The sequence below is a fragment of the Melozone crissalis genome, unplaced genomic scaffold, assembly GCF_028551555.1.
Source record: "Melozone crissalis strain CALT ecotype California unplaced genomic scaffold, PUWL_Pcris_2 ptg000005l_1, whole genome shotgun sequence".
Classification (NCBI taxonomy): Eukaryota; Metazoa; Chordata; class Aves; order Passeriformes; family Passerellidae; genus Melozone; species Melozone crissalis.
In genome coordinates, this window is record NW_026535783.1 from 63,081,327 (window position 1) to 63,093,639 (window position 12,313).

General features: G+C 37.7%; 1 protein-coding gene across 1 annotated transcript in view; it reads left to right on the forward strand.

The window, feature by feature from the left end:
• The window catches only part of MCC (MCC regulator of WNT signaling pathway), a 184,171-nt gene that overhangs the window by 113,773 nt on the left and 58,085 nt on the right, over positions 1–12,313 (forward strand). The window contains 2 exon segments of the mRNA XM_054288341.1: positions 3,183–3,296; positions 10,646–10,788. Of these exon segments, the coding sequence (XP_054144316.1) occupies positions 3,183–3,296; positions 10,646–10,788 (257 nt within the window).

A 12,313-nucleotide genomic window follows, 5' to 3' on the forward strand; every position in this document is an offset into this window, starting at 1 on the left:
GAACTATAAATGCATGGTATGAGTGTTAGTCATAGTGACTCTGCCTTATCTGTCATTATTTGCTGAGGGGAGAAAAAAAAAACAGTATGCTGTATGGCCACCCCAGTTCTCTCTGTCGCAGTTGTCACAATCCTGTAGTAGTTCAGTGCTGCAGAGTTACAATTGTGGCTGACTTACTGGTTGAGATTTTTATATTGAATCTTTCCCACTTTAATAATTTGGCTTATTAAACTTGATTTCTAAACACGAACTTTATTTTTTCCCCACCCAGAATACTTCTGCATAGACGGTAGCTCTTTGCTCAGATGTTTCCTTTTCTGAGTTACAGCAACATCCAAAGATTGTGTTCCAGTTCCCACATGCCTTGTGATAAACAAGCACACTGGGAAGCATGATCTGTGGGAGTGCTCACACCTTAAGGGAGAGTGCAGCAATGGTTCGTAACACCGTTTTAGGGAATTGCAGAGGAGAGCTTGACTCTGCCATGAATACACAGTTACAATGGCTGTGTTAATCTTATGTATTCAGTAGTAGCTGGAGGCATCATTTGCACATCAAACTAGAGTATCGCAAGCAGCCTTCCTCTATTATGATAGCTTCTTTTTATGTAGTCTGCCCTTTCACTGTGTTGTTTGGGGGTTTTTTGTCGTTGTTGTTGTTTTGGGTTTTGGGGTGGGGTTTTTTGTTTGTTTTTATTTTTATTTTTGGGGTTTTGTGGTTTGTTTCTTTGTTGGTTTGGGGTTTTTTGTTGTTTTTTGTTTGTTTGTTTGTTTTGTGGGGGTTTTTTGTTTGAGTTTTTTTTTTTAAGTTTATTAGGACTTGGAAACTGAAACAGTCCAATTAATGAAAGATGGTAAAAGATACAGCAAGCTTTCCTTGTCCTTAATAAAGCTGTCCTTTGGTTGTTTGGAGAAGAGAGGTGCTATACTGAGCACAGAGGTGGATGTAACTCGCCCATCTTTGGCAGGGGCTGCTAGGCCAGGCTGCTGTAAAACCAGGCACAATTCATGTTGTTTCTTACCCAGCTTGCAGTGTGCTAGGGGACATGAAGAACAGCTGAGCTGTCTGCAGAGGGTGAAGAGGACAAAGACACATCCATTGGAAGTCTGCCTCATTAGTTCCGCTGTTCAGAGAACAAGTTGCTTTTCATTGAGATTTTCAAATTAATGGTGTCCTTTTATATTACAAGGCCATGTGTATGGGCATTATTAGTCTTGTATTTAATTGAAACAACAGCTGGTGATCATTTAATTACAGGGTATGAAAGGGAATGATACTTGACTATGTAGCATTGTTTTATTCAATTTGGAGAATTGTAGCCATTTTTCATGTACTACTTGAAAGCTGTGGTGAAGGATGTGCATTTTGATGAACAAACTTGTGAGCCTCATTGCAACAATTCTACTCTGTTATGGAAATAAGGTAAAACAGTGGCTTAAAAACTCACCAGATTTCCTGAAAATCTGAAGGAAGTAACAAACAGATTGGTACAATTGGTCTGGTTCTTTTTTCTCTGCGCTGTGAAATCAATGCATAGTTTCCTTCTGCTGAAGGCCAAAAATACGTCAAGGTATTAAGGATGTTTCTGGGTTTATTCAGAGTTTTCAGTGTACGTACTTTATAGAAGCTGTGTAGGATATGCCCATAGCAAGCCTGAGCTACTGTTTTTACATGAAAAATGAGGCTGCCTTGAGAATCTTAAAATATTCTGCAACATAAAATTGTGCATGTATGTAGTTGTACTGAAACAAATAACTGCATGTATGTAAGGTATTTTTGTAGCTGATGTAATGAAAGTCCTGTTGACTGAACTGACAAGTGAGGATACCCAGGGAATTACTAGTTACACAGCATTTAAAAAGGCAGAATTCACATCCAAATTCCTTATTAAAATTATCTTTCTTGTCTTGAAGGCAGAGTTTTTTTCATTAACAATGGGAATACTGTATGTGAAGAGCCATTTGGTTCTGGTCTCTGCTGTCAGGCAGCTGCTTTCACACATCAGCATGGGAAAACAGCTATGGTTTTGCTGGCTTCCAGTATTATAAAGGTAGAATTTATATCAAAATAGGACTCACTAACTGATTCATTGTAAATGAAATAAGAAAAATTACTTTTAGATGGCCCGCCCAATAGAATATCAGATTGAGAGACTGAACGTGGGTGGAGGATTAGAAGCAGTTTTTATTTCAGCCTGAATCTTGGCAGCAGAGCAGTGTTTGCTCTGTTGCTTGGTCTGGTGTGAAAGGTCACTTCTGTTTTCATACCCAGCATAACTTGAAGCTGTTTCTTTATGACTACAAAGAAAGACTTCAGGGCCAGTGGCTAGTTCTCCTCCTGGACTTTCCAGTTGTAGTTGTCAATACTTAGTGTTGAATTCTGGCTGATGAATTTGATGAAAAGAGGAATGGGGTATTTAAGGACAAGAAAAGAGTGGGAACAATTAAAATTCTTTTAAGAACTGTTCTTGGTTTTTAAGTTGTGTAGCTAACCTAATTTCAATGTTGTGAGTTATCCTAGCCTGATATATATTTCCGAATGCTATCAGCTAAGTGTAGAAAGTATCTTTCATCAAAAGGATCTGCTGCAGAAAGAAAATTAGTTTGGGTTCTTCATATCTGGGTTAGTAGATAAGAATCACTGAAACTCGCTGGTGTGGGACTGAGGAGAGCAACAACTGCAGAAGAGTAGCTCACAGTGATGTAAGCATTAGTTGCAAAATAAAAGCAAATCCTTTGCATGGAGCTATCCACTTTCACCAGAATGATAACCTGTATATGTCTAAAGGCATCAAAACGTGGTACACCTCATTCTATAATGCAAATCTTAATCAGCATTTAGTGTAAGGTTTTATAGCGCAAGACTCAGGCTATGTCTTAATGCAGTAGCATTAAAGCTAATCTGTGCATTCCTAGCTGAATTATTCCTCATTGTATTTACCCTCATAAAGGATATGGTGAAGGAATGTGTGTTCTGCCTGGAAAGAAAAATTCCATGTTTAAAAAACTATTAGTTAAATTGTTAGTTGTATGTGGAATTTTTTTAGACTTTGTTCTACTGAAGTTCCTATTAACTACTACAGAAAACTAGCATTACTATAGCTGCCATATAATATTGTCTCTTCTCTCGTGCTAAGTGGCTTGTGAATTGATTCATTTGTTTCTTTCCTTTCTGTCTTCCAGCTTCATTTAGCAGCCCTGGCTTCATTAAAGGGAGACATTGTGGAGCTTAATAAGCGTCTACAACAAACAGAAAAAGAGCGTGACCTATTGGAAAAGAAATTGGCAAAAGCACAGGTGAGCAATAGTAGTTCAAGATTCTGAAGATCCTTGGTTTTGTGCAGTCCTTGTTCCTGAGAGAGGATAAAATGCCAAACAATGTCACAAGTCAAAAGAATTTTAAGACTGCAAGACACATAGTTGCCATGGGTTATACCTTTTATATGTTGAAGACATTCTTCTTAAAAAATCCATAAAAATTAATTAGATGCATTTTGTTTTGAAGTCAGTATAACAACAAGTGCTTTGAATTATTGTAGAATATAAGAATTACAGGTTGCTCTCAGTGGGTTAGGTAACAGGTTGCAGAGCCTTGCACTCCTGGGTCATATTTAAACACAGCACAAATTAACACTGATCAAAAGTTACTGCCAATTTTCAGTGCTTTAATGTTATGGGAGAAGTTACCTGGGATCTCAGTTGAAATAAACAGGGCAGGAGACTTTTTTTTCTCCTTTAAATGCCTTTATTAAAAGTGATCAGCTCAAGACTGGGAAGCCCAACAGGTCTGCAGTCTCCGTCGTGTCTCCCCGCGTGACTGGGAGGAGGAGGAATGCGCAGCTTTGTCCACTCCGGGCAGAGCTGGGGGTCCTGTCCTCGTGGGTGCCTTGGGCATAACCCCGATCTCGACTTTGTACTGGCTCCTGGCTCGTGGTCTTGGTTTCACATGATGTCTTCGTTCAGGGTGAGGGGCAACAAAGGTTTTCATCATCTCTGCAGGCTCAGTGCTCTGTTCCTCACATCTAGACATCACTCTAATTTCTTAATTCTGTATTGGCTCGTTGTTTTTGGGGTCTTTTCAGTAAGTTTGACACTTCCCATGGCATGCTGGTCTCGAAATTATTTTGCATCTTCTGATGCCCTCCTCCCACGTCTGGTCCCCTCCCCTCACTGTCTGGGGAGAAGAGCCATTAACTTAGCCCTAGCCAGGGCCTTTACTGATACAAAAGGAACCATTAACTACAACGATTGGTGATTATAATAACAAACAGGTAGAACGGTAGCAGGTAGCAACAATGACTGGCTTTGCAACCCTTTTTTTCACAAAAAAAATTGGCAGATTTTTGTTTACAACATTAGTCTAGCTTCCAGTATGCCAGTTGGAATTGTGGAAAATACAGCCAGTGGAAAGCCAAGAGGTTTAATAAGAATAAGGTTGGAACTCTGATGCTTTCATAGCTCTTACATAGTGGCAAATGCAAGCAAGGAAAATTGAACTATTTTTAATATTTCTCTCTTCGGCAAAAAAATCTTTGTTTTCAGATACTACCATTGTACCAAATACCTTTTATAAATAGTTAACATTTCAAAACTAATTCAAAATGCTTGGATAGAGACAAACAAAACATTTTGTCCTGTGCCACCTTATTTGTTGTTCAGAGATGTTGCAGAATCTCCAACCTTGGAAGTACTCAAGGCACCTGGACCTTGTCTTGGGTTGCATAAGGGACTGAGTGAGTAAATTTCTGTAATTCTTATGTCGCTGTAATCCTTAGCCTTTCTGTGACTTTACAGATTTGAAGTTTTCTGGTATTTATTTCATTTTGATGAGACCTTTCATCTCTGTTACTTAAATTCAAGCCAAATATAGAAGTGTTTAAGCAGTCTCGATTTTCAGGCTATTTCTTCAGTCCTCCCTTATTTTGGCCTTTGTCTGCATTCCCTAATGTTTTTTTCAGCTGCTTTTAAGATTTATGGGTTTGTAAGTGATACTGTTATTGCAGACCATCAATGTAACATCCAGAAATAAAATTACTTTCATGTTTTTATTCTCCTCAGTATGTGATCCAGAGCCACGCTGGGAGTTAACATGGTTTATCAGCTATAATCCTGAGAGCCTTTTGTAATTTCTGTGGCATTCTTTGGACGGTCCTCTTTCTGGCTTACAGTTTGATATGAGGCTGCATTTGACGATCATTAAACTCTCAGATGGATTCACTGTATCCAAATGATCCACATCATTCTGCATGATTGCACTGACTTTATTGTTGTTATTTATAACTCTGGAGGGTCTGGTGCTAATCACAGGTTTTTGTTAGTATTTTATTTTTATTTCTGGGTCTTTATTTAAAAGTAGAGATATTACCTTTCAGCCAGTGAAGAGTGCCTTGTAGGTGCTCCCATACGGTACTGAATACACACTGATGGCAATTGGGATTAAGGATCAGTCCTTAATACCAATTAACATGTGCTCTGTTAGCTCAAGATTGTTTGGTGTTTTCTTTGATGGGTTACCAATTATGCATGTGTACATAGTTCTTGGTTTGTAATGCTGGGGGTTTTACTTGATATTGAGCCATGCAAACACAAACATAGTGATCAGTGCCTCTTGACCTGTGAAGAGCACCCAACTGGAATATCTGAAAAGCAGGCTGATAGCTGGATTTTGGATAAACAAATAAGTCTTTTTAATGAACAGTTTTATATAAAGGTTTAATGAATTATCTCTTTGCACTTCACTTTTTTCTAAAGCCCTCAAGAGGATAGAATTTAGTATGTGTTAAACAAAATACAAATCTTTATTAAGGAATTCAAATCATTAAGCAAACACAACTCATATATTGAATGTGTTGGCAGTGCTTAAGTACTGAGACATACACTGGTGAAACCACTGCACCTTGCCTTCTTTTTCTAACTGCATACCAAGTACTTGTGCCACTTAACAAATATTTTTTTAACTTTTCTTCCCACTCCACAGAGATTAGTTCATTATTCTTTCCTCTACAGCCTCTGTCTAATGTGAATCAGAGGTTCAGAAGGCATAAATTAAATAGGGGATCTTTGAGGTTCTGCATAACCATCCTCAGATGCTAGTGGGTCAGTATTAAATCTCTGTTCTGCATCTGACTATACTTTCCAAGGCAGCACATGTTTCATTTTAGCTGGCGTGGTAAATGCTCTCTGGAACAAATAGCTCTTAAAACGCATTTTTGGTGATACCTTTCCCATCATTTCATGAAGAATGTGAGGCATTTGGAAGAAAGGATTAGTGATTTGCAGAGTGGAGGTGATTTGGGGAACCACAGCTCAAGTAATAGATGACAAATGGTGAAGAAAGCTAGTTGGACAGCATGGGCTTAAGGTTTTGTGAAGTGATGTAATTGATTAGTGGTTGTTGCAGCATACTCCCTTCCAAATTTGCAGCCTATGGAGACCAGATATAGCTTTTCGCTACATGCTTCTATTATTTCAGTAACATAGCAGATCTCTTTGTCTCTGTTTTTATCAGAGTGCAATTTGTCAATAAAGTGATCTCTTGAATGAAATTTGCTGTGGAACACTGGTCAACCACAACTAATGTCTTCTTCCAAAAATCTTTCTGTGATTATGAGAATTGTTGTACTTGCTACTGGCTCTGTGTGGCACAGTATCCTGGCTTTGATAAACGGTGGGAGTCTGAAGGGACAGCATAAGAAATGACATAGAGAATTTTTCTCTTTCATATCCCCCGCCTTTCTGCCAACATCTGTGAGCAGGAGGCCATATCACATTTTATAGTCCTCTGTAGTCCTATCCTCCATGGATTTATATAATCTTCTTTCTAATCTGTCTACATTCTTGGCATTTCCAATATCCTGTGACATTGAGTTCTGCAGTTCTGTGATTGAGCATGGGATTTAATAACATGCTGAATGTTTCAGCAAGTACAACAAGAATAGATAATTCACTTACTATATTTTTCTTATAATTTCATCTCCTTTCACAAGGTTGTCCTGCTCTCTCATTCTTGTGCTTAGTCATTGTTATTTTATAATAGCTCTAGACACAGAATGTGCTGTATTGTTCTGGATCCTGTGTCACAGCAGTAAGTCTCATTACTGCAGTAATTGTTCTTTGCCATTCTCTTGATTATCCAGAATATAGGGAGAAACAGCAGAATTTCAGTATAAGAATAAAACCAACACTCTGTAGACATATAAGAACAGAAGCAACATTCTCTGTAGACATGTAAGAACATATGAGCTTCACAGGAAGGCTTCATTTTCTCATTTAACAGAGAAACTTGAAATAGGAATGCATGGTGTTCAAATGAACACTGAAATTACTTGTTTTGTTGTGTGATGTCCTTATCAGACATGGATTAATTCTGTGTGTTTGTATTCATCTTCCACATTAAGTATACACAGAACATATCACAGAACAATTAATTCTGACCATGCATGCTTTTGTGGTTGAGGATTTAGCACTATAGACTTGTTTTTATACTTAAATTTAGATTAATGGATTGCTACTTTTAAATCTGCCACTCCTCTCAAATTAAAACACTGTATTAGTTGAACTAAGATTTTTAGCTTCTGTAATCCTGTTAGACAGGTTTATCACTGTGGCTTGTTCAGGTGATGACTTGTATTCTTGGTGAACAGCACCACAGCCAGTGTTTGTCTCTGCAGGGCCTGGGGCACTGGGGCATCTCATAATGAGCACTGCTGCTAGTAGTTCCTTTTTTTTTGACCTCTGATTGAACACTGCAAATTTAATATAAAGATTAACAGAATTAAGCACATTGCTGGTGTTTCTTTCACTAAGAATTCATGAACATTAATAGGAAATATAATCACTTGTTCAGACAATAAGTTTGAATTAAAATGTTTTCTCTTGTCATCCTTCTCCCTCATACACTTCTTGCTGTTGTTGTTTCCTAGCATCAAGAGATCAGACCATTGTTAATTTTTATTGTAAATGAAATAACCTTTTTAATCTATATTAAATAACAACCAACTTATATTGAGGGCCGTGCTGGAAACTTCTCTCCTGACTCCAACAATTAATTGCTCATCTTTTGCAATCTTTCAGTTGGTTATCCCTGTGTTTGCTTTCTCAGAGAATTAGACCTCTTAAGGGTTTTGAGACTGGAGCTCATAAGTATGAGGCTGGAATAAAGATGAGGAAAAGGGTATAAGGTATTTATTATTAAGGGTATAGATATTTATATTTACCTTGTATTGTGTGACTGACATGCAAATAAATCTTAGGAGCTGAATGTGTACACCTTGGAAAGAAATAGAGACTGATGGCAGATTGCTGTTTTGAGACTCAAAGCATAAAGAAACTAAGGATGGTGGTGAACAGCCACAGTAGTATCCCAGAAAAAAACTTCAGCAGTGGGTAGAAAAACATGCATTTGTCTTTTCCTTTTTAGGTTTTCAGATGACAATTCCATAAAAAAGAGCACTTTTGAATAGCCAGAACAATTTTCCACTGGTGCATTTTGGGATTTTTACCGAACCATGTTTCCATTGCTTGGATGCTTTTGCCATTTTTTCTTGATGGCTGATGAGAACTTAGGAGATGCAATTCTGTTCCCTGCCTCAAAGACAGACCAGTCCTCAGCATCATGGCTTGTCTTTTACAGAGGTTTCCTTTCAGCCTTTTCCAGTTGCTTTTACCTAAGATAATTCAAGAGCTCTTTTAAAAAGTCAAATGTGAAGCTATTATTGTATATTGCCAGACTGCTAGTTGTTCACAGAGTACATCTGTCACTGAATGATGTTATCCTGAAAAATGGTCACTGAAAAATGGCTGGAGAAAAGAGAAATCAAGTTGTAATGTGGCTGAAACCCATTAGCAAAAGTCCATATATCTTCAGTCAATAGAAACAAATTCTGCTTTTCAGGCATAGCATAAAAAGACAAAAATTGTTGTGATTGGGGTTTTATTTATTATCTGGAAACAATTATTATACACTCTATCTGAAACATCCCTTTGGTTTAAAAGCTAAAAAAAACACAAGTGCACATAATAGATTGATCTTGATAATGGTGAGGTAGCATTTGTGGACAAATATGTGTGTCAGAGGAAATTCAGGTTTAAAAAGGCTGAAGAAGCAACTCTTTATTGCCCCTAAATCTACTTTAAAGCTTTTGTGAAACACTTTCTCTGTGTTATTTCTGCACTTTGAAAGCCATGGTAGTTCTTCAGAAAGATACAATGTTAAGATGTGGAAATGTGAGAAATAAGCTGTAGAATGATCCTACTGTAAAGAGTCATCATAAGGTACATGTACAGCCTGTCAGTTGCCAACATGAAGTTTCATAAGCCAAGTGAACGTTATCAGTCTTCTGAAATGTGTTCCTTTTCTCTCCTTTGAAGTGTCATGATATGATCTGTTTTCCTTAGTGTAGGTGAAAGCGATTTTTACCACAGCTGAAGGTAGAAACTATTTTGTTGTAGTCTGTGGAAGGGTGCTCTGATGTCTGTGCTGCTTTTAAGTTTGCATATTCATGGAAGTTAAAAACTGTGGAATAAATTTATTTAAAATTAAAAATAAAAATGTTACTGAAGCTTATTGTAAATTTTAATTTTCAAGCATTCTTTTTATGTAGATGATGTTATCAAGCTGTGAATGTAAGTGGCCAAAAATATGGGAGCAAATTGTGAAAATTCTGGCGCATCTACTCCTTCATTACTTTTTGTAGTCCAAAGGGTTTAGGGAGTTAGCTTGTATAGAGTGTTTACTTGATTTGAAAAAAAAAAAAACCTGTTTGATTCAGCAGTTTTGGAGGACCTCCAATATTACTATAAATTTTGGCCCTTAGAAATGCTAAGATTTTACATTACCGCTCTTCAATTAAGGAGTGTGGTTTTCATACTGTTAAGTGGCTTGTAAGTTTTGGTTTTTTTGACAGCGTGGTACTTGTCATTGTGTGATTGCTAGGAGGCTTGACTGAAGGGGGTCAGAAGCAAAATGTTAGAAATGAAAGCAAAGCTTCAATCAGCATGCAGTACTGGCTTGTCATTACAGTGGTTTGTAATGGTTTATTGTAATTGAAATAGAGCATGTGCTGGCCTGAAGAGTAAGCTAGGGAGACTACATTTAAAATGCTGTGGGAAGGAAAAAGGAGGATTTCGTGATATGGATGAAAAACAAGCAGTCATGTAGCTCTTTAATTGCTCAAATCATGAGCATTTTATTGGAGATTACGAACATATTAAAAATATGCTGTTACCTATAAACATTAATGAAAGCAAGTATTTACACTAGAGATGAAGTTATAACCTCAAAGTGTGATTACTTTATAATAATGTGGTTTCTGCTGTAAAATTTGTTCTATTTCAGACTACATTGGGGAGATCCTAAGATTCAAAAATTATATATTTATGGCTATTTTGAGTTGCAAATAGTGGGTTTTTTTCCAAGCAGAAATGGCAACTTCTCTTTAGGAAAAAAACAAGTAAGTACACTGCACAGTCTGTCAGTTCCTCAAATATTGTAACTGCCTACCTGCATATATCTGTCCTTTTCTCTTGCTAAGGCACTGTTGGTTTGATGAGTAGGGAAACTGTAGTGCAGTGCACTCCTGCCCTGTGCCCAATCTCCCTGCAGCTGTCCATAACACCCGTTCTGTTTCCTTGCTTCTCTGCTGCAGTGTGAGCAGTCCCACCTGATGAGAGAGCACGAGGATGTGCAGGAGCGAACGACGCTGCGCTACGAGGAGCGGATCACAGAGCTGCACAGCATCATTGCTGAGCTCAACAAGAAAATCGATCGGCTGCAGGGAGCAACCATAAGGTACTGCAGCTTCCTGGGAATTCTGGGCCAGGGCAAGACTGGTGCAAGATGTGGTGTGAGTTATGCTCTAATATGATGATGACTTTCAGGCTTGTCATGACGGGTACAGAATAGCTGCCCATAATTAAGGCATGTGTTCTGCAGGGTATCATCCCAAGCACCCAATAAGTGCTGCCTTCTTTCTGGCAAAGCCACACTTTCCAAAACCTGACAAGCACTGCAAAACATGCACCATGACATCTAAACATTCCTTTTTGTAACGTGCCAGTGTACCATATAAGTGATAGCAACAGTGTGTAAAGGAAGATGAAGGTGCTCGACTTGAACCTCTGCTTTTAACTTTATTTTGCAGCCGCCTGTAGATTACCTAAGCAAAATAATTTGTGAGAAAGATACGGTTCAAATAGATATCATTAGGTTTTGCCTCTTCTTGTGCTGGCTTTTTTGACAAAACACAATGGTACAAGTCATGTTGTTGCCCGGTTCTGCAGCAGCAAAGCTTGGGGTATTACACTAGGTTGTTACTGTGTTAAAATAAACTTTATATTTGACTACATGGAAACAGTTTTCCTCACTTTTTACAGTTTATGTTTTTACATATTATTTTCAATGTTGAAAAGTTGGACTAGAGTGCAGAAGGAGCTTCCTAAAGTTTACCTAGTGAAGATGCAATGATATGCCAGAATCTGTGGATTTTCTAGAGAACATTAAGTTAGATTTGATGCATTTGTGGGTAATGTTGATGTGGTGCTCTGGCCATATAGCAAATTTTCAGTTTTCCTTTACCTATTAGTTTCACTTACTTTTTGGTAATTGCTTCATTTCTTTGTTGTGAATACTTCTGCTAGCACAAGACAATGTTGTTAGAATTACTCACCTAATCTTTCATTAATATATTAGAATGGAAAAAGAAATATGTTTAGTGTACCATAAATAAGAGGAAATACAATCACATACATATTTACCATTACTAAAGCAGTGTTAGAATCACATGTTCCTGTTATTTAAGAACGTAAGTACTGTTGCCTATGAGATGATCATAACTCGCAAGGGTCACTGTGAGATTTTTCAGGTATTTTCTGCTGGTAGTAGTTCTCTGAAAAAAATCCCCATGACTCCCTTCTTCATTTACGCTTGATACCTCTGCAGACAAACTTTCCATTTGTCTTTAAAAAGACTAGTTGAAAAGCAAAATCTGAGAAAGCATGAGAACTGCACTGATGTTTTTTCTTCTTGAGTGACAGAAAAACTCTATGACATTTAAGAAGAATATTATATAGAATTCATAAAAATGGTGTGTTTGGAATCCTTGTGGCAAAGTAAATGCCAGGTAGTGTAAAATTATGAAGTACTGGAATCAGATGGATACCTCTGAATGTTTAACCATGTCCATAAATGAGTCAGCTGTGACATGCACAGGAACATGAGGTGTAAGAAACAAGCCTAATGGCATGTACATGTTGCTTTCATGAAAAATGCAGGTTTTCTCTCCCTTTTGGGCAGTTCTGGCCTTTAAAGGCATCAG